Here is a 26,650-nt window from a genome sequence, read left to right as displayed (position 1 = left end):
GCCGCCATAAGGTCCTGCTGGATCTTCGCTATTTTACTAATAAAAAAGGTGGACAAATCCTCGCACCATTGCGCAGAGGACGGAAGAGCAACTGCGTCAGCTACAGGCGCAACAAAGCTCTTGACAATAGCGAAGATCTCTCTGCTATTGTTATCTGCTTTTGCAATACGCCCTGCGTAGTAGTTCCCTTTTGCTCCCTTAATGGCTGCATAATAACTTTTCTGTGCTAGACGTAGAGTGGCTTTAGCCTCTGGGCTATAGCTGCACCTCCACGCACGTTCTAATTTTTTACAGCCAAGTTTCATCACCCTCAGTTCAGGAGAGAACCATGGTTGGGAGGGAGAGTGTCGTACCCTAGACACAGTTGTACGTTTGATGGAAGCAGAGGCCGCCTGCCGCACCCACTCGTTAAACTCGCCGACCGCCTCGTCCAGAAGCATCGTAATTTTCGGGCGAGCTCTGGACAGGGCCTGTCTAAACACGGGCAAGTTGATCTTTTGGGCGTGACAGATGGTGGGCATGGGACCAGGTTCCTCAGAAAACCACTCAAACCTGACCAGGTCATGGTCAGACCAAGTTGTTTTTTCCACTGTCACAGATTGAATCGGAAAATTGGAGCAGACCAAATCAAGCAGATGACCTCCCTCATGAGTTGGGACGGTAACCCATTGATTGAGCTGTGCCAGGGTAAGAATTTCGCCGAGCCTACGGGCATCCTGTGAGTCAGGGGTATCTACATGAATATTAAGGTCGCCGACCAAAAGGAACCTAGGGAAGCTTAAGGCCCGCGGCACTATATATTCTTCTAAGGAGTCAAAGAAATGATTGGCCTGGCCAGGGGGCCTATAAATCACGGAACCACCTAAGGTGAAGTGCGGGTATAGTTTTATAGCAAAGTGAAGAACCTCGCCGTCAACACCCGCAATCGGAGGCTCAGCAGCAAAGGACCACCCCTCCCTGTAAATGACGGCCAATCCGCCTACTCTCCCCAAAGGTCTGTCTACCCTCGCAATTTTAAAGCCTCTGGGGACAGCAAGTTCCACACTCGGAGCGGAGGTGCTGGTCATCCACGTCTCCGTGACGAACAGCACATCCAGCTGGCCATCCACCAGTAGATCGAAAATATCCGCAGCATGTTTAACCATCGATCTAGCGTTAATCAGTCCCGCCCTAATGGTTGCAACACCGGCGTTCCTGACCAGGCGAGGGGGTAAGACAGGTTGGGGGAGGAAGCCACAGCTGGGGCACTCAGCCCAAGTTCCACCAAGATCTACACGTGGACATGGCAACCCTACACAGGGGGGGGCAAGCTTCACAAGATCGTGGCGAGAATACATACGTTTCTCTAGGTTTGCCATCCCTGCAGGGAGTCGGGCAGAATGGCTGGCCCTGGGCCCGTCCGGGGCACGGACGGGCACAGACGGGCCCTCCTTTGGCGCTCCTTCGGCGCGAAGACGGCGCGCCCGCTGCGCGCCCTATGAGGTACCATTACTTAACCCCCAAGCCCCTCCCCGAGCTGGACCGCTACCTCCCGACCAGCCAGGGACCGGACCTCACTCAAGATGGCGCCGCCCGACCTGGCCCTCCACAACAATCGGCACAGAGCAGCCGCGGTGGAACAGGGCGCAGGGGAACCGGGAAAACAGCACAAAGGTTAAAAACGGGTCCAAATTATTAAAAATACATACATCAGAATTTTCTAATCAATTAGATGTAAAAGTGCCGATTCGATTTTTAAAAGCGCTAAAACAAGAATACAGGAGAGCGAGTAGGCAGTAGAGTAAACTCGCAGTCTGCCTTTCTTTCCCCAGCGGAATCTCACAGTGCTGCCACCACTATGATCAGCCACCATCAGATATACCAAGAGCAGAGATATTGTGACCCAGGTAATTTACACTATCCACAGAAAATTTACACTTCTCATACTTCAGAGTAAGTCCAGCAGATTCCAGTCTCCTAAGAACTATTCTCAGAATTCTATCATGCTCTTCCTGATTTCTCCCATGAATCAACACATCATCTTGATAACATTTTACCGATTTTACTCCTCTCAAGATTGATGCCATGACCCTTTGAAATACCGACGCAGCAGACACAAGACCAAAAGGCATCCTTTTATATTTATAAGATCCAAAAGGTGTAATAAAAGCCGTCAGGTCTTGCGACTCCTGCGTCAACTCAATCTGATGATATGCCTGAGCTAAATCTAAAGTTGAAAATATTGTAGAATCACCAAGAGAAGTCAAAATTTTGTCAATATTGGGTAGAGGAAACTTATCAACTACCACCTCCTTATTGAGCGATCTCAAATCACAACAGAGTCTAATATCCCCATTGGGTTTGTTCACAACAACTGAGAAATTTTATATGGCCAATGTGTCCCCTACATGTACCCTATGTATGTCCATGTCACCAATGCACTTCCCCTCTCATGCCTGTAATAATAATGCCTCTGCATTTCCGTCCAATGTTAGAATGTCAGTTACCAAGCCCTCCATGAAAGAAACGTTAATTCTGCACTGAGGCCTATGTTGCCAATGCATTTGCATGGTGCACGTTTAAAAGTCGAGATGAACCCGTTTTTGTGGCTCAGCCGAGCCAGGACCCGAATTCAGGCTCCATGCCTCCCAGACACTCTGAAAGTTGCAGTTTAGCTTAGCTATGTATCCCTGACCTCTCGCATACTTTCTGCTCAGCCGAGAGGAGCCCCAACCCGGCCTGCCAAGACAGTATTTTGCTTACAGTTATCTGCTCTGCTCCACAGAAACACATTCCTGCTTAGTGAAGAAGGTAAACAGAACCCCGTCTGCAGAGATAGAGCCCAGCCTTTCTGTCTCCGTTTAAGTGATTTACAGAGCTCGCATCCATAGAAAGCCCATGGCCCCCACGCAATGCACGAAGAAATATATGCACATACTGGCTCTTAGAGATGAGCAACCCTTGCCCGAGCGACCTTTACTTCAGATAATATATCCTCCAAACTCAAGATATCAGATAATACCAGTAGTGCAGGTGGTCCTGACATCCAATGTTTCTCTACTAGAATGAAAGTCAGCTCCCCCCAGCTTCCCCCAGTTCCACGTCAATTACACGTCATGACCAAGTTGCGCACACAAGTAGGGTAAAGGTTCCTGCTGACCACGCAGACCCCCTCCATGTATCTACCCACCTATGACACACCTATGACTCCTCAAGTGAACGCCCACGTGTACGCCTTCTTACACGCCTTTTCGCACACCCATGTGCTCTTATCTCTCTCCTTCGTTTGCTCCACCTTCTCTATGCAATGTAATGTATGTTTAAATGTATAAATAATGTACTCTGCGAATAAAGTTCAGATGACGATCCTTCCGAACCTTAGTGGTGATGGAACCCGATTCTCCCTTAACTCCAGTTACTGAAATAAAGCCCTTTTGAATCGGACACCACGGACTCTGCCTCTCATTATATGCATGACCCATTGTTTAAGTATAGAAATTCCGACAGGGTAATATTTTATTTACCACAAAATCTGGCGCCCAGAACAGGGACGAGTCCCCTTCCCCACGCGCCGGTGATGTAGGTCCAGCCCTTGCCCCCTTTCACAGCCGTGACGGACTTCAAAGTGTACACGCCAGCGGGTCTTCCTGCTTACTCCCTCAGGCCCACAACGAGGAGGACGGACTGCGACCAGACATCCACACGAGGCGGTGAGGATTGCGGATCATCCCAACCAGAGCCCAAGCCGTGAGAGAGCAAGGTCCGAGGTATCCAGAGGCCCACCCGTTCCGAGGCGCATGCGCAGTAGCAGTAACAGCACCGCAGTCACGCAGTATCGAGTTTCTGAGGCCTTCAAGTTCTGCTTCCCGATGAGTACCGTTATAGGGAACGCATATAGTTCAAGACGGGTTCATTTATTTGAACACGGTAAAGACGTGTCTCTTTACACAGGCACGGTAAAGATGGGTCCATTTCGGTGGACACGGTAAAGACGTGTCTCTTTATGAGACCGGTATGGTTGTACTGTCTTACAGTGCATAAAGTTAACAGTTTTCAAGTTCATGTTTTTTTCCCCATGTACTAGTCAGAATGTATCTGTTTTCAATGTTTTAACGTTGTAGTGTGAATGGTTGTTTTCAGTCTATTTTTGGGTATATTGCATTTTCGTTAAGTTCGTTCCAACATGCCACTGTTTTCGAAATTACGTCAGATAGGGACCAGGAAAGGGATACTCGAAGAGTCAGTTCCTGTCCCGCCTAGAGACACACCTGGTCATTTTATGTACCAGAAACATGGGCTAGATGCCATATTGTTTTTAGACTTGTGGGTAGATTACACAAAGGATTTAGAGGAAAAGTATAGATGGCCTGCTTCAGGAACATGGGATTCTGAATGCATTATGAAAGTGGAGGAAGCGCTATGGAAAAGGAAAGTAAGACCATCCCAGAAAGATGCCATTGAGTTATGGCGTAAAGAGTCACATAGGAGAGCAGAGAAAGAATTCCACCAAGCAGAGAGAAGTAAACACGCAGCGGAAAAAGCCAAAGAAAAGGAACTGCGGGAGGAGGGGGAACGGGTCAAGGCAGAACAGGCTGAAAGAGAAAGAAATGCCCTCGTTGCAGGTATTTATCCCGTCCTCTCAGAAGAACTAGCTAAAGCGACCCCCCCAGAAGTACCCAGTAAGTTGCCACCACCACCAGTACCCTTTAGAGTACTTAGAGCGAAGCCGACAGCAGCTGAGGCTTTTATTTTCTCCTATCTAGAGGAGCCCGCACCGGACTATGTGAACGCAGAGTTCCCTCCGCCCCCACCAGCGGCTCAGCTCCAACAGCTTCTGCTCCAGCAGATCGTGAAAGACGACGTAGGTCAAGGGGCAGTGGGAGGGGGGCCACCGCAAACGCCACGAACTCCGCCAACGCCACGAACAGCGATAGGGCTAGGGCCACCACGAACGCCACAATTGACATCAACACCACTTAAGTATTCCGTAACGATCCCACGTTGTATATACGATCCGGTACCAGGAGAAGGTCCAATGCTCGTGTTTTCACTTAGATTAAGACATGCCGTCGACTATTTGATCATGTTACCAGACATGAAGGAACACCTAGATAAAATATACCATTTCATTAGAACGGGGGAGGGATCCGAGAGTATAGAAAAGGCCATGGAACACAGAAAGGTGGAGGTTAAGAATGTCATTCTACGTTTTATGATTAACTGTCTGATCAGGGAACAAGACCAACCAGACAAGGAGGTAAAGAAGGGTCTGAAGGATTGGAGTGACAACATAGCTGCCGGTAGGCATGATAAACAGGGACAGACAGAAAGTATGTACAAGAAAATACGAAAGGAGATTTTAGAAATACACAGTGAACAGTCTGACGGGAAGTCTGAGTCATCATCGGAAGATCTTGACCCAGAACCCGAGGAAAAGAATAAAATAAATTACGTAGGCAAAGCACAACAGTTTGACAGACCCAAGGGCCTCGACTACCGCAAAAAAGGACAGGCTATAAAAGAAAGATATTGCCTTGAAAATCTATTCCAAGCCACTGAAAAAGCTCTGAAAAGACGGGTAGAGAGCGAGAGACCCCACACCCCACACGAACAGGAATTGGCCCGGTCAGCCGTCCAATGGGTGTCCAATTCTAACATATATAGCGATGATATAGTGGCCCAGACCTTCTTGAGCCTTCCACCGAACGAACAGCGTTTGGCCGGTATTTACATGGTTCAACATTTGATAACGTTGTACGAGAATCGATATTCTGATCCCGGTCCCTTGTATAAGTTACTGGACGATATACTTCTAGAAAGATGGAGTGGCCTAGGTACTGATTTAATTAATGTCATTCTGGATCAACAACATAAGTACTTGTCCTCTCTGACCACCTGCATGCTTCCTGCCCCGCACCACGACAGAAAGAACTTGCACATAGACAGACAGAACCCCCTACGAGAGGTGCATCCCGTCAAAACAACGGCGGGTGAGCTTCAGCGAGTGTATGTTTACACACCCTTGACGAAATTGGAAATACTGGAAATGAAAAAGATGCTGCCCTGCCATGATAAAGACCGGGGGGGGGGTTCCACCGTGAATTAAAAGACATTCTCCGCATAGGAGATTACACGTACGCTGACATTCTGAAATTATTGAAAGTACTGTTGCCTGCTGGTATTTATGAAAAGCTTAAGGAAAAAGAGTGGGAGGTGGGCGAGAAAAAGTTAAGTTGGGAAGCGTTAGAAGCAGAGCATAGAACAAGGCTCCCAGGGGTTGGTCTTGGGGACAAAGCTAAAGAACTACCTGAACTCCTGATACAGGTCTTGCCGAGACTATTGACTACTAAAAAGGAAGATTGGGATGCTATTTCAGCCTGTAAACAGAAACAAGACGAGGACACGAGTGATTTCTATTCTAGATTCGAGAAATGTTTTTCTATAATTAGTGGCCTTAAGCCCAGTAGCGAGTCATATCCACATCTTTTCGTGAGCAAATTAGTAGAGAATTCCTCACCCCAGATCAAGAATAGAGTACTGAAGGTTGAGAGTACTTTGCAAGCAAATAGTCCTTCGCATATGTTGCAAATGTTACAATACCACCAGAACAGAATTAGAGAGGAACAGGATCATGAAAAGAGACGCATGAAAGATACGAAAATGAAAGTGCTGGTTGCACAATCGGTACCAGCCAATGCGAACAAAAAAGGCACAACACTTGTTACTGGGAATTGTAATTATTGCAAACAGCCAGGTCACTTTGTAAAAGATTGTGCTGTCCTGAAACACAATATAGCTACAGGCAAGACAAAAGAACGACCACATGTTCCAAGGCAGAATAGCACCCTACAGAACACAAACCAGACAGTAGCGACCTTACCACCACCACCGCCACCTGTTACTGCCACAACACAAATGTACCAGTACACACAGTCAGATTATCCAGAATACCAACAGTTCTCATGAAACAGCCTAGAGAGGGAAGTTGGCTTGCCCCTTATTGAGGTTCCTGTAGATCAAGAGGGTCCCTATGTACATAGTCGTGTATTGGGAAAAGACAGAAAATTTCTGATTGACACAGGGGGGAGCAGAACTACCATTAGTCATGACGAGGTTCCAGGGGCACCCCTTTCAGGCTCACAGAATGTTTCCCTGGGATTTTCAGGAAAGCCTATTGTTAACGAAGTGTCAAAACCAGTTTCCCTAGGGGTCGGTCCATTGTCACGTACCACAGACTTGCTACTTACTAAGTCATGTCCAGAAAACTTGCTTGGTATAAAGACATTGAAAGAACTAGGTGCAGTTATATGTTGTTCTCCGGAGGGAGTACGACTATTCTTGCGTGATTTTAAAGGACATTACGTGTTGAAAGATTTTGACCCCAGACTCCAGAATGTACCACAGCACTTATGGGCACAAGGTCCGACTGACGTAGGTTACATGCACATTACGCCACACCGTGTCACACTCAAAACAGGAATAGTTTTACCACGAATCCGACAATACAAGTTACCACCTGATGCCGTAGTAGCCTTACTGAAAATTGTTGACGAGCTCATTGCACAAGGAGTGGTAGTAGAGACTGACTCGAATGTATGTAATTCACCTGTCATCCCTATTCTTAAACGAACAGACCCTAATGCACCACCAGTTTACAGACTAGTGGTTGACCTTCGAGAACTGAACAAGTGTGTAGTACCTCAATACCCAGTGGTCCCAGACATTTGTTCATTACTGACTGCAATTGATTCTGAGGCAACGTTCTTTACTGTAATTGACCTGAAGAACGCCTTTTTCAGTGTCCCGATTCATCCCGATAGCCAATACCTTTTCGGATTCAGTTTAAATGGACGCAGCTTTAAATTTACGAGAGCTCCTCAAGGTTTTACAGAGAGTCCTAGCATTTACAGCCAAGCATTAAAAAGACAGTTGGACAGTATTCACATGCCTGCTAACACTGCACTGCTCCAATATGTAGACGATATCCTGATCACAGCACGAACAGAACCAGACTGAGAACACGCATCACTGACAGTTTTACACTTCCTGGCAGAAAAGGGGCACAAAGTGTCCCCTTCGAAGTTGCAATTCTGTGCACAGCAAGTGGTGTACCTAGGACACTTGCTGTCCAAGAGGGGTAGACAGCTGACACAAGAACGTATTCAGTTAATTGCTAACCTTTCACAGCCCAAGACACAAAAGGAAGTACGGGCCTTCATTGGCCTCACTTCTTACTGCAGACAATGGATTCCCCAGTATGCCTATCTAGCCAAACCACTCATACAGCTGACGACACAGGAGGCAGCGTCTTCGGCTGTCCTCCCTTGGACACACGAACATACCCTGGCATTTGAAGAATTGAAAAAAGCCTTATGTCAAGCACCAGTTTTAGCGACTCCTTGTTACAGCAAACCTTTTATGCTATTTGTCACTGAACGAGATGGAACAGCATTATCTGTTCTTACACAAGATCAAGCAGGAAAACACAAGCCTTGTGCTTATTTTTCTAGTACAATGGATCCAGTGGCCCAGGCTCTGCCTGCGTGCCTGAAATCAGTTGCAGCAACAGCCCTAGCTATACGACAGAGTGACTCCATAGTGTTAGGACACCCCCTGACAGTACAGGTTCCACATGCAGTGGAATTTCTCTTGAACAGAACACAGACACAGCACTTGACTATAGCGAGACTGACAGGATATGAACTGACGTTATTTCAGCCACACATAGAGATCAGACGATGCAATATTCTCAACCCTGCTACACTCTTGCCCTCAAGCACAGTAGACACTGCACCACATGACTGTGTGGAAGTAATAAATACAGTGACGAAACCAAGACAAGATCTGACAGACATTGCCCTGCCCGACCCTGACCTGACACTCTATGTAGATGGTTCATGCATGAGAACAAGCACAGGAGAGTTAGTGGCCGCATATGCTGTGACTACTGATACTGAAGTCATAGAGACACAAAGAATAGACACACTGTCAGCACAAGCAGCAGAGCTCATCGCTCTGACACAAGCCTGCAAAAGAGCCAAGAACTTGAAAGTGAACATATATACAGATTCACAGTATGCCTTTGGGGTTGTTCATGACTTCGGAGTGTTATGGAGGGAGAGAGGTTTCCTGACCTCTCATGGGGCTAAAATTCAGCACGGTCCCCTTATTCAGGCTCTGTTAGAAGCAATACATTTGCCTACAGCCATAGCTATCATGAAATGCAAAGAACACACGAAAGTTACAGACACCATTTCCCAGGGTAACGACCTGGCAGACCGAACAGCTAAACTTACAGCCCAGACACCAACAGACACGACAAAGACAGAGGGACCATTACTGACGAAAAGTATGACAGTCAGGGATCCTTCACAAGATGTACTCGACATACAGACACATGCCACTCCAGACGAAATAAAGAAATGGACTGAACAAGGAGGGGTCCAGACTGACCAAGGTTGGATGACTAAAGGCAAAGCTACATGGTTTCTCCCAGACTCTATGGTACAAGTCATCATAAACACAGCACATAGTCCAGCACACTTAGGAGAAAAGGCAATGCTAGACAGCTTACAGAATATCTGGTTCAACAAGCACCTGCGTGCAGCAGCGAAACAGAAAGTACGCACCTGTATGATCTGTTGCCAGTTCAATCCAGGCAAAGGTATTCCGGTGGAACAAGGTGGATTCCATCCTCCTGACCATCCTTTTGAAGTCCTCCAGATGGATTATATCCAGATGGACAGATGTAGAGGTTACAAGTACGTCCTAGTAGTTGTATGTGCACTATCTAGATGGACAGAAGCATACCCAGTCCCAGATTATACTGCTGTGACCACCGCCAGGCAATTGGTACGAGAGTTTTTCCCACGGTATGGATTGCCCCGTGTCGTGTACTCAGACAACGGTCAGCCATTTTCCTCTGAATTAATGAAACAAGTGTCCCTTTTGTTAGGATACCAGTGGAAGTTCCATTGTGTACGACACCCTGAAGCAGCTGGACTTGTTGAGCGCCATAATCAGACTCTTAAAACAAAATTAGCAAAAGTCTGTGCAGAGAAAGGCGTGGATTGGATGGTAGCCTTGCCGGTTGCTCTCTTTTACATGCGTATGGTAGCTCATTCCAGAACAGGCCTATCCCCTTACGAAGTGGTTTTTGGGAGACCACCGAATATGTGGGGTACGCCTATGCCTAAGAAAATTACTGATGTTGACAGTAACATGCTGACAGATTACCTGGCTTCCTTGATGTCTGCACTACTCTCTTGTCGTTCACAGGTTGCCGCCGCTTTCCCCGACAACACTCAAGTCGAAGAGCACACCATCGTCCCTGGTGATCTGGTCTACATAAGGAACTTTGATTGTTCAAGCCCTCTTGAGCCACGCTGGAAAACACCGAAACTAGTACTGCTTACCACGAGGACTGCCGTCAAGGTCGAGGGACGCAAAGGCTGGATCCACGCCCAGCATTGCAAGAAATTCTTTGGAGATTCCGGAACTTTGATAAAAACTAAAGACTGCCCCGACAATAATGACTCAAAGCCCCCTTTGCTAGAAAAGACTCCGCAACAGGAGTATAGGTCTAAATTACGGTCTAGTAAGTCAGACAGCGTTTAATTGTTTAAGTCCACTCGGTGGTGAATCGGTTAGACAGGTTCCTGACATGTATAAGATCGTAGACCAGAATAGCAAAAAGAGCAAGATGAGAGAGAAATACTGCAAGATTTTACGCAGTAGATGTATAGTAACTCTGATTATTATGTTTCTTCTAAGTGTAACGATTATATGTATCAGCTTGACACTACATGTTTTCTTTCCTCCTATTGCCTCACATGTACATTCTTCCTTTAATGACACCACAGAGCACACATTCAGTGATCTGCCACCCCATGAACTGTCATATCGACTAGCCCTGCGCAACAATACTTTTATTCGGATGTTGCACCATTCTCATCAGACCAGCAATGTAACAAATTGCTGGGTATGTGGCCGACTCCCACCTTATCAGAAAACAAAGGGAGTTCTGCCCCTTTTTCCTTTTCCGTTCTCGCACAATGGTTCGTGCGGAGCATGGTTTGCTTTAATGTCATCACTAGACAGAAAGTCCACAGTTTCCCAGGGCGATTGGATCTGGGGAGATTTGAATAAAGTAATGAATGAGGCATGTTTTCCAGACGAAGATGGTCTTCCCCAAAGGAAAGGGACCGATCTAGAAAATGAAGTGTACGCACAAGGAAATGCTTCCCTTAACTTTATGATTCTGAATGTTCAGCCCGAGCAAAATACAGGTCCACCGTTCATATCAGTCCTACCAGTAAAAGGAGAATTGTGTGTTAGAAAGAAAGGGTCAGTGCATTTAGGACACAGTGATTGTAATACTGTAGTCGAGTTCAATGATAAAGGAAAGTCTACTTTCAAAGCTTCCCGCCATTCCTATTTCATTTGCGGTCCGACAGCCTATGTACGTCTGCCCTTAGACTGGGGTGGGACATGTTATATAGCGTTCCTGCTGCCACCAGTCTTCCTAGCCCCATCCCGATATCATCGAGATTCCCGACTAGTGCATGTTAGAAACAAGAGGGAGACCGATTCCCCAGTGATTGATCAGACTGAGACAGCTTGGGAGCAATATACAGATTTCAATAAAGGATTCTTTTTCTTCATAGGTCCCATCCAAAACAGTAAACTGATACGTAGGTTAACAAGAACTCTTGAAGCAGTAGTGAATGAGACTGCATCTGCTTTAGCGAACTTGACCGAGGAGCAGTCTGCCATGAGACTTGTTGTTCTTCAGAACCGCCTTGTCCTTGACGTCATCCTGGCAGATAGGGGCGGGGCTTGTAGAGTGATCGGCTCCAGTTGTTGCGTGTTTATTCCTAATAACGCGCCATCCGTGTATGCAGCAATAACAAGACTCCACAAGATAGCTCACGAGATACATCAAAACCCAGGCACATGGACTTGGTCCGGTTGGCTCTGGAGTGTAATATCAGCATGGGGATGGAAAGTGTTGTCTTTCCTAGGAATGATACTGCTTATGATATCCAGCTGCTGTCTCTGTCTGCAATGTGGCCCGGCGATTTGCGGCTTGTGTGCCACTGCCTGTATTCCCCATCCACGTATACAAAAGAAAAAAGACGAACAAATGATGCTGTATGATCAGATATACGGTATCATGAATATAGATGTGTCCTGAAGGGCACAGTAAGGGACAAGGAGGGAATGAGGAAATAGAAATTTTATATGGCCAATGTGTCCCCTACATGTACCCTATGTATGTCCATGTCACCAATGCACTTCCCCTCTCATGCCTGTAATAATAATGCCTCTGCATTTCCGTCCAATGTTAGAATGTCAGTTACCAAGCCCTCCATGAAAGAAACGTTAATTCTGCACTGCCTATGTTGCCAATGCATTTGCATGGTGCACGTTTAAAAGTCGAGATGAACCCGTTTTTGTGGCTCAGCCGAGCCAGGACCCGAATTCAGGCTCCATGCCTCCCAGACACTCTGAAAGTTGCAGTTTAGCTTAGCTATGTATCCCTGACCTCTCGCATACTTCCTGCTCAGCCGAGAGGAGCCCCAACCCGGCCTGCCAAGACAGTATTTTGCTTACAGTTATCTGCTCTGCTCCACAGAAACACATTCCTGCTTAGTGAAGAAGGTAAACAGAACCCCGTCTGCAGAGATAGAGCCCAGCCTTTCTGTCTCCGTTTAAGTGATTTACAGAGCTCGCATCCATAGAAAGCCCATGGCCCCCACACAATGCACGAAGAAATATATGCACATACTGGCTCTTAGAGATGAGCAACCCTTGCCCGAGCGACCTTTACTTCAGATAATATATCCTCCAAACTCAAGATATCAGATAATACCAGTAGTGCAGGTCGTCCTGACATCCAAGGTTCCTCTACTAGAATGAAAGTCAGCTCCCCCCAGCTTCCCCCAGTTCCACGTCAATTACACGTCATGACCAAGTTGCGCACACAAGTAGGGTAAAGGTTCCTGCTGACCACCCAGACCCCCTCCATGTATCCACCCACCTATGACACACCTATGACTCCTCAAGTGAACGCCCACGTGTACGCCTTCTTACACGCCCTTTCGCACACCCATGTGCTCTTATCTCTCTCCTTCGTTTGCTCCACCTTCTCTATGCAATGTAATGTATGTTTAAATGTATAAATAATGTACTCTGCGAATAAAGTTCAGATGACGATCCTTCCTGAACCTTAGTGGTGATGGAACCCGATTCTCCCTTAAGTCGAGTTACTGAAATAAAGCCCTTTTGAATCGGACACCACGGACTCTGCCTCTCATTATATGCATGACCCATTGTTTAAGTATAGAAATTCCGACAGGGTAATATTTTATTTACCACACAACAACTGGCGCCAACCATTCAGTCGCCTCAACAGCTTCAATAATATTCTGTTCAAGTAGTTTCTTTATTTCCTCTTCTACCTTACCCTGAACCGCAATAGGAATCCTCCTAACTTTAGCAATAACAGGAATAGCATTTCTCTTTATTTTTATGCCATGCTTGTACCCTTTTAAGCAACCTAATTCTTTCCTAAATAGACGAGGAAACTCCTTTACAAAAGAATTCCCTTCAGATCTTATTTCATTAATTTGAATCTGCGGATTTGAATTTGGATTCAAAATCACCCCCAGCAAACGCTGATGGGACCAGCTGATCAAAGAATCACCAACCTTTGAGACATAAACCTTTCCAACAATCATGTTCATTTCAATTTCAATTAAAGCATTAAAATAACCCAACATACTTATGGGGAAACCACCATACCCTCCTGGATTGAGATCCATCCTACAATGCTTGTTTTTTCCCTCAAAATGTTTCTCATACATTTCCTTAGATACAATAGTGATCGGAGAACATGAATCAAACTTCACGTCAATTTCCACACCTTCAATTTTCACCTTACCAACTGGATGATCATCATTCAAACTTTCCTTAACCTGACAAATTACTTCTTTTACTTCTTTTCTAAAGACCTTTCTTTCCTTTGATTTGCAAAATTTTACAAAGTGCCCTTTTTTTCCACAAGCATGACACACAAAGGTTAATGCCGGACACGTTTTGGAATTCGCCTTATGTCCAGATTTCCCACACCTGAAACATGAAAAAGCATTTAAAGAAGCATTCTCTTTGTTAGGTTCATTTGAATTTTTTTTACCTCTTTTACTTGACAAACAATCTCTTTCACATCCTCAACAACAGTTTCAACTTTCAACTTGTCACTTTTTAATTCATTAACACATTTTAACATGTGCTCCACCCTTTTTGCTATACTCACAACTTCCTCTAAAGGCGGTTCAACTTTCAACCATAATTCCTCTCTGATCCTTTCCTCTCTACATTTCAAAACTAACTGATCCCTCAACCGTTCTTCATTCACCGCACCAAATTTACATGTTGAAGATAACTTTCGTAGAGCAGATAAATACTCTTCAATAGATTCATCCTTCCCTTGTTCTCTTTTACCGAAGTGATACCTTTCCATTATAGTGCTGACACAAGGTAAATAATGTTTATCCAACTTCAATAAACATACCTCATACTCATCCAAACCTCTTTGCTCTTGAACAGAAAGTTCAGGTAAATGTTCTAACACCTCCTGACCTTCCCCTCCTAAACAATGCGTTAAGAGAGAATACTTTCTCTCCGCACTTAGATTAGTGCCACATACCCGTGCATAATGCGCAAAAATTTTCTTCCATTTACTCCACTTTACCTTAGGTTCACCTGGATCAGGGAGAAAAAATGGTGGAATAGTAACATTTTGCATCCTAAAATGAAGTAAAACTTAAAAACACACTTTCACCACAAGAAAAAGAAAGTTATACTTTATACAAAATGTAAAGCTATTCTTCAACCAAATTAAATTATTTTCTTAGTTAGATTCTTCTAACTAAATTTGTCACTTTCTTCTTGTTATTAGTTTTCCTGAAACATTAGTCAAATACCAACTTCTTACAGCACTTGCTTGAAGAGGCTTCAGTAAAAGAATAGACGCTTCGCTTAAAGAGGTTCCAAACCAAATGCGTTTCCACTTTCACCTGAAGAGGTTTAAATTCTAGAAGTGTTTCCTTTTCCACTTTGTTTATTAAAGTACACAGTAGAACACTCCTCTGCGTTTTATTACCGCGAGCGCTTTTTCCTCACACCAAAGAATACTCCTCTGCGTTCCACTTCTCCGAGGATAAGACTACTTCCGCGTTCCAGACAACAATGCAGCTCTCGTCCTCAGATCTCGCGAATGCTCACGTTCGCCAATACCGCTATACGCATTCTAATGCGTCATCATTACTCACTGAGGCTTGAAGGATGAAGACTTCGCTAACTCCACAATTTGCCAGAGCTCACCAACGGCTCGATGAAAAATGTCATTAAGAGCAAACACAAGTCTTGGTAAGTCACAGCACAAATGAACTGCAAGACAATAACTTTCGTTTTAACGAGTTTCAATGTCGTTTTAACGAGTTTCAATGTATAGATTTCGATTTATTTTTTAAACTTCCGAGTCCGTTTTTTAACAAATCTTCTCTTGTCAATAAATTTATAAATATCAGCCGCTGGAGAAGTACCCTCCTCTCTTTAAATAGACTACCGCTGGAGAAGAATTCTTTTAAATCAATTGTTAATATATGACTATTTCCGTTTTTAATAAACAAAATACCTTCCCAAATAATCCAAACAGCCGCTGGGGAAATTAAATTCTCTCCCTTTTAACACACTGCCTCTGGGGAAGATACGTTCATTATTCATCCAGACAAAACTTTTCAATCCTTTCTTTCAAACTTTCTTTTAAATATGAAAAGTCACAATTTCTCCTTTTCCAAATTTTAAACTTAGCTTGATGTTGAGGTGTCCTTTCCTACGCCTTTTCCTCGAATTGTCCTCGTCGCCAATGAAAAGTTCAGTAAAATAAAGACATACAGGATTATGGTATGTCAAAGAGGTTTATTGGAAAACACCCCATCCATCAGCTACCAGCAAGCAACTGATCTTCAGGGAACACGAACAGGCATGACATTCTAGGTTCCAAAGAACCTTAAAGCAACAGGGTGAGGAAGACACTACAGGTACGACTGGCTTATCCTCAACTGGCATTTAATACTTGTAAGTCTCTAGTCAAGTGGCACTATCTGTGTTTAGGCCCTGTAAATTAAATGGAACTAGTGTCCTGCAGCACTGATTGACCCACCCACTTAAGTAGCATTTTAAACATGCCTCCGGCTTGACATTGTAGCCTGTATATATAGAGTTTCAAATTGACCCAGGAAAATAAACCATTTGCCAGGCCCGAACCTTACTCATTATTACATGTGTCACCCCTTAGGTAAGCACTGGCAAGTCGAAGGGCAGTGTGAAATGTATTTAAAAAGCTGAGCATATATTTTGTACTGGTAGTTAACAACTTTTTCTTTTGTTTTTCCACTATTGCAAGGTCTACCTCTTCCGTAGGATAGCATTGGGGTTACCTTATTGCAGAGTATTTTCCAAATGGGAACTGGTGACCCCTTCATGTCTGGTGTCTCTGGAATTGTAATGTAAGATCCTAACTTATGATGAAGACGGTTTTTTAATTACAATACTGAAAATGCCAATTTTTAAAAGTTGGAATTGTCTTGCCTTAGAAGTTTGGTGACTGTAGCCTGTCTCTGGGTCCCATGGCTGGGAATATGTAACGGTTGGTGTTGGACCTGGCCCTTTTATCAGGGTTATCCCTAAACTTTTTGCCTTCCTCCTGTATTTTTTCTGACCTCTTTTAGTTGGCATTATGAATTTAGCACTGATCAGCGGTAATAAAGTGTCCAAAGTGCATGTGCGCTCTCTTGTAAGCGTGGTAAGATTGGATAACACCTGTTTGAGTTTGGTATATTTAATGTATATGTAAGTCACTTGTACAGTGGTATCCTATATACCCAGGGCATGTAAATTAAATGCTACTGGTGGGCTTGCAGCGCTGCTTGTGCCACCACAGAAGTAGCCTTTCAAACCTGTCACAGGCCTCTGCCACTGCAGGGCCAGCATGTGCAGTTTACTGCCACAGTTACTTGGCATTTAAAGTGCTTGCCATGCCTGAAACAACTCCCCATTTATGTTATGTTATGTTATATTTAATTTATACAGCGTACGGCTACTCAAGAGTATCCCGGTGCTTACTCCAGAAGGAAAGATGCACACAGATCGAAGGCTAAAAAAGCAGCGTTTTTAGTTTTTTCTTAAAAAGCAGAGGATCCTGGGTGCCCCGGAGGGCAAAAGGCAGCATGTTCCAAGTCAGACCAGCTTTCTGAACAAAGGAGTTCCCACCAAGCCTTTGACGATTGAACCTGGGGGTCGGTATCAACAGCTGAGCAGATGAGCACAGCTGTCTCCCTGGTTTGTAAAAGACAAATTTCTTCTGAAGATAGATAGGGTCCAAGCCATAAAGGGCTCGATGAGCGATGGACAGCATTTTGAATTTCAGACGAGATTCAACTGGGAGCCAATGCAAGGAGTGCAGGTGGGTGCGAACACTATGCCTAGATGACAGACGCAAAAGCAGTCTATCCTCCGAGTTTTGGACCACTTGCAATTTCTTGGCAAGAAAGCCCGGAATACCAACCAAAAGGGCAATGGTCAAGTCCGAGCAGGACAAAATCAGGGCACGGACCACAGTTTCCTTTGCATTTCCAGGCTGAAGGGGGAGAAACTTCCTCAGAGTTTTTAGAGTGCCAAAGCAGGTTCTAGCCAACTTCTTCACTTGTGTCGAAAAGTTCAAATTTCCATCGAACCAGACGCCTAGATTTTTTGCGGCACCTTTTCCAGCAGATGGCAGTGGAAAACCAGGAGGCCATAGCCTTTCCCTGAAATCCACTGAGAAGGAGCCATACCAGAGCAACATTTACTACATAGAGGTCACCCCTAAGGTAGACCCTAGGTAGTCCTATGAGCAGGGTGCTGGGTAGGTAAAAGGTAGGACATGTGCCTTTGTTGTGTGGCATGTCCTTTTAGTGACAAGCAACCTATTTGGCTTCTCACTGCTGTGAGGCTGCTCCTCTCATAGGTTTGCATTGGGAATTTCTCGATATCTGTTTCAGTGGTGATTTCTAATTTGGAAAGAGTAGTTTTTGCCATGTTTGGAATCGTGGTGATAAATCCTGCTTATTAGCGTAAGTGGATTTTTTATTACTAGTCTTGAAAGGCCACTTTTAGAAGTGGGCATTTTTGCGTGTTTATGGCTCTCTGTGATTTGCAGCCTGACTTCAATAAATGTCTGGTTTAGACTGCTAAGGGCCTGTTTTGTTCATTTACTCTATACAGTCCCAAAGGGAGCTGAGGTGTACCCCGCATATCCTGGTGAGTCTCCCTGGACTAGAGTGGTGGGAGGAGTTGTCACCTGCACCTAAATAGGGCTGTGCCTGCCTTTCACAATGCTATCCCCGCAACTCTGTAGTCTGAAGCCTAGGCTGGGGACGGAATGAGGGTGTTGTGCACTTCTATATTAGTTTGAAATTATCTCCAGAACAAAAACATTTGGAGTATAAGTACAGGGGCTCTGACCCTATGATTTAAAACACTGTGTGGGACTTGTACGCAGATGTTGTTAGCTGTATATTCTGCACATTGCCAGGAGGAACTGTGGTGCTGCCAGGCGGAACTACCATTGGGATTACTTGCATTGTTGTGCAGACCTACGTGCCTGCTGTGGAAACTGCAACTCTGCCCAAGGAAACTTGTGTGCTGGCCTGCTGCCTTCCTGCTTGACCTTCATGCCCCCAGTGCTCTCCAGGGATGGGTGTGCTCGCCCTTCCTGCTCAGCTGGGATCTTGGTGGAGTCCCTTAAGTAAATGTTCACTACAAATGCTGCGAAGTCCACGGCAGCGCTTTCCCTGGTCATCAGGAAGCCTTGTCTGGGCGGCCCATGCTCTCCCTGTTGGTTACATCCTGGTGTAAGGCCCTCCCACGTGAGAGGCACTCTGGTTGCATGAGCAAGTCCTCTGAGCCGGCGTGCTCACTTTCATTGCATTGGGACTGGCATAGTGCTTAGGCCAACTCACGCGGCACAGGCAGTGCAGTCCCGTGAGCCTCCTTTGCTGTGGGGAATGTGCTGATGTGATAGGCAGAAGCCCCACTGCACAAACATTACGAGCAGCCAGCCTCACATTCTGCAGGGGGACTACGAGTAGCGGCAATCCAGCAAGGTTGGAAGACAGCCTGCTGGCCCCAGAAAAAATAGACTCTGGGGGAGGAGCTGTACAGCCTGAGGCTGACTGATGGGTGACATCCCACCTTGAGACACCAGTAACCCTCCACATTGGTTCTGGCAGCTGCGCCATGTGTTGATGAGTAGCTACCTTTAATTATTTGGTATGCTACCGAAGGACCGTGTCCTTAAGGGCCATGAGGGTTCTTACGAACTGCTATGTCTTCCCAAAATGAAGAGTCGGTCAGACAGTAGAGAGTGAAAACTTACATTTATTCAGGTATGTATTCTGCAGAGGAGCCAGTCAGACCTTCACCCAAAGATGTCTGTCGAGGGGACTGACTCCCCAGGGTACGCTAATACATAATAAACCTTTCTGGAGACTTCGGACATGCCTCTGGTCGAAGCTTACCGGCTTGAGCCATGCATGAACAAAATAAGTACACAGAGATGAGCTTGCACTTTCCAGAGGGGTGCACTATTAGTATTTTAAGGCCACTGTGCGGAGTCTCAGCTTCTCCTAATGTGGGAGCAGAAATACATTGAGAGATTGAAATGTGCAAAGAGAATAGCAGTTCATTAGCAAGTCGAGTTACAGACTTGATCAGAAGAGGACAATAACGAAGTACAGTTTTCTGCTGAGGCAAGCGTGTTAGGGAAGTAAGGCCTAAGGTGAGCACAGCCTAAGCAGTTTTCTAATGGTTACGAAATACGAAATCAAGTCACACGGGCTAATGCAATAGGTGCAGCAGGCTGGGAGACAATTTATGCATAAACAACATGTAAAGATGACCCCTGCAATGTCTACCAAAACAAGAAGTATCTTCCAACCCCATGACGTCAATAGACCCCCGAGCCATCCCGAGTGGGATCATGTGCCATTGTCTTACTGAATTTCGGGAAGCCAGTCTGTGCAATTTCTGTATTGTAGAGTATACAGTCGGGGCACTGTCGGTATGTACACACAGCAACCGCTGCGGATGACATGGCAGGCTCCACCCCTGTCAGCTAAGATAATGCCTAAATCCATCTTGTTTTGAAGCGAGACAAGTCTTGTAGCCTGGAGCTGGACTGTAATATTAGTCAGTATACCTGCAGTGGTGTTAATGACTCCCTCAACTACTCTGACCAGATGTCGAATATTGCGGGCATTGAAGATGGGACCCCAGAATGGTATGAAACCCTTTATTATATCAGTAAACTATTGAAAGGAGGTATCCGTTTGGTCATTATCGTCTGAATCTATAATCCTTTTAAGTCGGAAAACTGAAGCACCCCTACACTGCAGGCGATGAGTTTTGTGATAGTTGGAAGGAGTTATATAAACTGGGGGAAGGAGGTAAGAAAGGTAACATCCCCCGAACCATCCCTCAGGCAGCCAAACATAACCACGATTACCACTGAACTTTTGACGTTATCCCAGTCCTGTACGACAAGATATCCACAGGATTTTTGCTTTTTGGCGCTATTCTCACTAAAATATTTCACATTGCATGTATCTGGTGTGGCTTGATTAGATTCTTGACATTTTGGTCATGCTTTATTTATTAAACAAATTTCTATATTTCTAAGTTGGTATGGGATTCATTTTGGGTGGTGTTTTTCACCTTATTACTGTTTGAAGTGATGCACAAAATATTTACACATTGCCTGTAAGCTAAATCTGACTGCTTTCTGCCAAGCTACTAGAGGGCTGAGTACATGTCAATTTAAGGTTGGCTTGTGCCTCTTCCTAACCAGGAGTGTGGTTGCTGGTTGAACAGGGCTCACAACCCAGTCAACCAATAATCAAATTTGTCACAACAAGTTTCATTTTTTAAACTAAACATTGATATTTAGAAGAAACCACTTTATTAAGCTTTCTTCTCGAATAATGTCAATAAGTCTTTGAGTAGCACAACACTGCACCTGATTCACAGAAAGGGTAGCGCAGGTTTTCCAAAGAAATTTAGAACAATGGCTCTGCTTCACAGTGAAGCAAAAATATTTGCCTGAATCCCTTTGGAGGGATTTGAGGATTGGGTCATCAGCAAAACAACATATTGCTGCAACAGGCAGGTTTCAAAGTAGGTTCAGATACTATGTATAATATTCTGGCAATCAATCTAATGGCTCAGAACACCTTCAAACAAGGAACAGTTCTATAAGTTGGTTATCAGGACTTTAGTGTAGCTTTTAACAGGGTGAATAGAGCTACCCTGTACTGAAAACTATTTTCATGGAGAATTCCAACACCTCTGTTTAGTGCAACTGGAATTCACTACACATGGGTAAGAATCATGACTGGTTCAGGTATGACAGTGTCAAGAAAAATGTCCACATCTGGTGGTTTAAAGTGGAAAGTGTGCACACGTCCATACTATATAATCTTTACACAGCTGAAAAGGTTCCTACTTTGAGGAAAGAAATAATATTCTCACCCAAATATACACTTTACACACATTCCTGCACTCCACTAGGTTGACATTATTGTGCTGCTAGACTACTCACCAATCAGTTTACAACAAGCTTCTACTAATATAATAAACAATATGATCTCAAACTGAACTAGAAAAAAAATAGATACTACAGTTTGGTAAAAGTTGACCATTGTAATGAATATCAAATTAACAAATTACGGACGTTTTACCACAGCCTGCACAGTCCAACTGCCTCTTCAATTTTAGATCTTTTCAGAGCACAATTTATCCCTGCACTTAAATAGGGTTCAAGCATATACAGGGCAAAATTAAAGTCAGATTTCGCTAAGATGTTTTTGCAGCGATTCATGTAGTCTATGGTTTCCTAAAGAGCACCCCCAGTAGTCAATTAAGACTAGAATTTGGTATGATGAACCTTAGCCCATCAGTAGTTGTGATGCTCCTAAAGTATATCTATATGCAGAAGGACTTTGAAGCTGGGACTCTAAAGAATGTAATTTGGATAGAATTAAGTGAGCATGTAAACTCACACACTTTAAAAGGTATCGCTAATCTGCACCAAAGTTAAAATCATGGTATCTGATGGCTGTATGGCAAAGTGACATTCGATACAATGCTCACAGTCAAAAAAGATGAAATTGAGATATCCTACTCCAAAAACATCAATAAATTCTGTAACCTTTAACGTGGGCCCTTACTCTTATCCAATTTCACCTCTTAACCTGTGTAATTTGGGAATGAGGTTGAAGCATGCATGTAGAGCAAGGTTTGAGGCTCAGGATCCTCTTGGTTCCACATTCATCATTGAAACTTGTTCAACATGATATAAGGTCCCAATCAATCAATTAATCAATCAATCAATCAGGGAATTGTAAGCGCCCTATTCACCTGTGAGGGTTTCAAGGTGCTGAGGAGGGGGGTCCGCAGATCTGTTTAGCCGAAGATCCAGGTCTGGATGTATGCCGTTACAATGCATACTTTTACAACGCATACCTTTACAACGCATTTTTTACACGGCAACATCCATTACAACGCATACCATTACAACACATACCATTACATTGCATGTATGGTAAGTATTGGATAGTGTAGGGGTAAAACTTACTATTCTAACTCCAGGGGGGTGCAACAGTAGGGTAAGTCTTGGATAGTGTAGCGGTAAAAATTACTATTCTAACTCCAGGGGGTGTAACAGTAGGGTAAGTATTGGATAGTGTAAGGGTAAAAATTACTATTCTAACTCCAGGGGGTGCAACAGTAGGGTAAGTGTTGGATAGTGTAGGTATGCGTTGTAATGGTATGCGTTGTAATGACATGCCTAGTAATGGTTGCGTTGTAATGGCATGCATTGTAATGGATGTTGCGGTGTAAAAGTTTCGTAGTAAAGGTAGTGCGTTGTAAAAGTTGCGTTGTAAGTGTTGTTTCCCGCCAGGTCTTGACTGTCTTCCTGAAGGTGTTCAGGGAGGGGGTGCCATCTGATGTCTGCCGGTAGCTCTTTCTAGGTCTTGGCTGCAATGTGAGAGAAGGATCTTCCGGCTGCTCTGGCTCTGTGGATTCGTGGGGTTTCAGCCAGCGCGAGGTTGGAAGATCGAAGGTTTCTTTTGAGCACGTGGAAGTTGATTCTGTTGTTGAGGTTTTTGGGTCCGTTGTTGTGTAGACATTTGTAGGCGTGAGTGAGGATTTTGAAAGTGACTCTTTTCGCCACGGGGAGCCAGTGAAAACTTCGTAGGTGTTGGATGATGTGTTCGTGTTGGGGGTTGCAGAGGACGAGTCTGGTGGCGATGTTCTGTATTGTCTGGATTTTGCGGAGTAAGGAATTGTTGATGCTGGCATAGAGGGCGTTTTCATAGTCCAGTCTGTTTGTGATGAGTGCGTGGATGACTGACTTCCTTGACTCGGGGGGGGGGTGGTTCCACTTGAAGGTCTTGTGGAGGATTCGGAAGATGTTGAAGCAGCTTGAGGTGACTGCATTGATCTGCAGGTTCATGATGAGTGATGAGTCGAGTACAATGCTGAGGTTCTTGGTGTGGTCTGAGGGGGTAGGTGGGCTTCCGGGGGCGGTCTGCCACCAGGTGCTGTCCCATGCAGAAGGGGTGCTACCGAGGATGAGGACTTCTGTCTTCTCAGCTTTGAGCTTCAGGCAGCTGTTGGTCATCCAGACTGTGACGTCTTGCATTCCTTTCTGGAAGTTGAGTTTGCCAGTGGTGGGGTCCTTGGTGACGGAGAGGATGAGCTGGGTGTCGTCGGTGTAGGATACGATGTTGAGGCCATGTTGTCGGACGATGGCTGCAAGGGGGGCCATGTAGCTGTTGAAGACCATGGGCTCAGGGATGAACCCTGTGGGACTCTGCAGGTGATTTTTGTGGGTTAGGAGAGGAAGGGTGGGAGTCTGATCTTTTGCCTTCTTCTGGTGAGGTATGATTGGATCCAGTTTAGGGCTATTCTGTGTATGCCTGCTTCGTGTAGTCTGATGACTAGTGTGCAGTGGGAGACGGTGTCGAAGGTTGCTGATAGGTCGAATAGGATTAGGGCTGTGGAGTGGCCTTGGTCCAGAAGGGTGCGGATGTTGTCTGTGGGAGCAAGTAGGGCTGTCTCTGTGCTGTGGTTGCTTCGGAATCCGGATTGGGATGGGTCAAGGATAGCATTCTCTTCAATTAATCGTGTCCGTTTCCTGTTGACTGTTTTTTCTGCAACTTTGGCTGTGAAGGGGAAGAGCGAGATGGGCCGATAGTTCTTGAGGTCGGTGGGGTCAGCTGTGGGCTTCTTGAGCAGAGTTCTGACTTCTGCACCCTTCCAGTCATCTGAGAAGGTGCCTGTTTTGAAGGTGGTGTTGATGGTGAGTTGTAGTTCAGGTGCGATGGTGGCTGCGGCTCTGTGGTAGATGTGACGTGGGCAGGGGTCGTGGGGGCCCCTGTGTGGATGCTTTTCATGGTCGAGGCAGTGTCTTTGGCCGTGATTGGTGTCCAGTTGAAGATGGTGGGATGGCTGGTGTTTATGGGGGGCGGGGAGGCATCTGTGGCACCTGGTGGTTGGTCGATTAAGTTGTCGTAGAGGTTTTTGATCTTGAGGTGGAAATAGGTTCCAGGCTTATCGCATAGGTCTTGGGATGGGGTGATGTCTGTGGCTTTACTGCGTGGGTTGGTTAATTCCTGAATGACACTGAAAAGTTCCTTGGAGTTGATGGAGTTGGCCAGGATTTTTTCGTGGATGAAGTTCCTCTTGGTGGCTCTGATTTGGTTGTGGTAGTCTGTCATGGCGTCCTTGTAGGTGGTGTGGGTTTTTGGTCTGAACCTGCAGGTGCGTCTGGCATTCTTGGAGAGAAGTGGTGACCCAGGCGGCTTTCCTGGGGTGTTGTCTGTCGGGGTTGTGTAGCAGGGCGAGTTCGTCTGCACAGTTGGAGATCCAGTTGTGGAATTCTCTGGCTGCGTTGTTTGCGTCGGGTGCCCATGTGTGGTTGTCTCGGATGAGGCTGGAGTTAAGTTGCTCATTGGTAACCTTGCTCTAGTTCTTTCGTGATGGGCGTGGGGCTGGTTTGGGTGCCTTGGGTTTGTTGATGGCAAAGTGTACGCAGTGGTGGTCAGTCCATGGCTGCTGCATTGTGTGGCTGAATTGGACGCTGTTTCCTGCCGTGATGATGGGGTCGAGGGTGTGTCCTGCTCTGTGGGTCGGTGTGTTAACGAGTTGTTTAAGTCCGATGCTGGCGAGGTTGTCATGAAGGATAGTGGAGTTGGGGTCGCTGGGGTTGTCTCTTCCTATGGTTCAGGTCTCCAATGAGTATGTAGTTTGTTCAGGCGATGGAGCGGGGTGCGATGAAGTCAGTGATAGTGGTGGCAGAGCGTGCTCCTGTGGGCGATGGCGAGGCTCCCTCCTGGGTGGTTGGGGCAGTCTTTCCTCTGGATCTTGTATCCATCTGGGATGGCGGTGCTGATGTCGGGGGCTGAGGATGTATTGGTCCAGGTCTCTGTGAAAAAGGCGATCGATGTCGGGCAAGAGAGAGTCGAGAAGGTTTCGGATTTCCAACGCGTGTTTGTATACAGAGCATACGTTGAGGAGGATGCATTTGGGGTGTTGCCAGTGCTGGCGTAGGCAGTGTTGGAGGCCGGGGTGAGGGTGAGGGTGTGGCGGCAGTGGAGGCAGGAGAACTGGCCCTGGGTTGTGTTCGGCAAGGCCTTTTGGCATTCTCTAAGTCTTCCAGGGTTGAGTGCGGGGAGAGTGGTGGTGTCGTAGCGATGGGTAGTGGGTGGTCCAGGGTTCCTGGTGCTGGCCGCGGACGGGAGCAGACGGGCTCGCCTTCGGCGTTCCTTTGGCGGCTGCGTGTGGCCGTCGTTAAGTAGAGGAGGTGGGAGGGAGGGAGGGAGGTGAGGCTTGGAGGTGGGAGCGGGGCAATTCACGGGGGGAATTCCAGGGGGGAATTCCGTGGGGGAGGGGCCACTGGGGCAGCAGTGGCAAAAGGCAAAAGGAACAGGCAGGCACAAGAAAATAAAAACACTGGTGGAATTAGAGCAAGACACAGATGGGCACAATAACAATGGCACAACAGGGAATAATTAAGAAAAACAACGTCTGAGAAAGGTTACAGTGGTTGCAGGCAGTCTGGTCCCTCTCAACGTCGGGACGGGCTGCTAGTATATATTACCTACTGGCGGTCGCCAGTAGGTATATATAGTTAGGATTTTTTTCCTATGGGACTTTTGAAAATTCTATGTCTAATAACTTTGGCGTTTGTGGACGGAATTGGCTGAAATTTTCAGGAAAATGGCACATTTTGTTTCTGAGCAGCCCCTGAAAATTTGGGGGGTGTTTGTCAACGGGGGGCCGAGAAAAAAGGGGGTCCCAAAACGCATTTTTCCCATGTTAATTTCCATAGGGCGGTTGGCCTCACTTTTAGCCCGAATGGCTGAATGGATTTGCACGAAACTTGGCAAAATTGTAGGGACTGTTAGCCCGATGTGCCTTTGCTAGGTCTCAATATATGTGCTCCAGTGGATTTTGAGATATTAACGTTCAAAAAAAGATATATATCTGTGACAGCGCTCCG

The 26,650-nt window shown here is 45.7% G+C and overlaps 1 protein-coding gene across 1 annotated transcript in view; it reads right to left on the bottom strand.

The window, feature by feature from the left end:
• Nucleotides 1–26,650, bottom strand: part of MALRD1 (MAM and LDL receptor class A domain containing 1) — a 2,333,045-nt gene that overhangs the window by 1,407,946 nt on the left and 898,449 nt on the right. The window contains exon 21 of the mRNA XM_086939858.1: nucleotides 13,448–14,112. Within this exon, the coding sequence (XP_086795984.1) occupies nucleotides 13,448–14,112 (665 nt within the window). The remainder of the gene's footprint in view (nucleotides 1–13,447; nucleotides 14,113–26,650) is intronic.

This window comes from Lissotriton vulgaris, chromosome 10 (genome assembly GCF_964263255.1).
Source record: "Lissotriton vulgaris chromosome 10, aLisVul1.2, whole genome shotgun sequence".
Taxonomy (NCBI): Eukaryota; Metazoa; Chordata; class Amphibia; order Caudata; family Salamandridae; genus Lissotriton; species Lissotriton vulgaris.
This window is presented reverse-complemented; position numbering and strand designations above follow the sequence as displayed.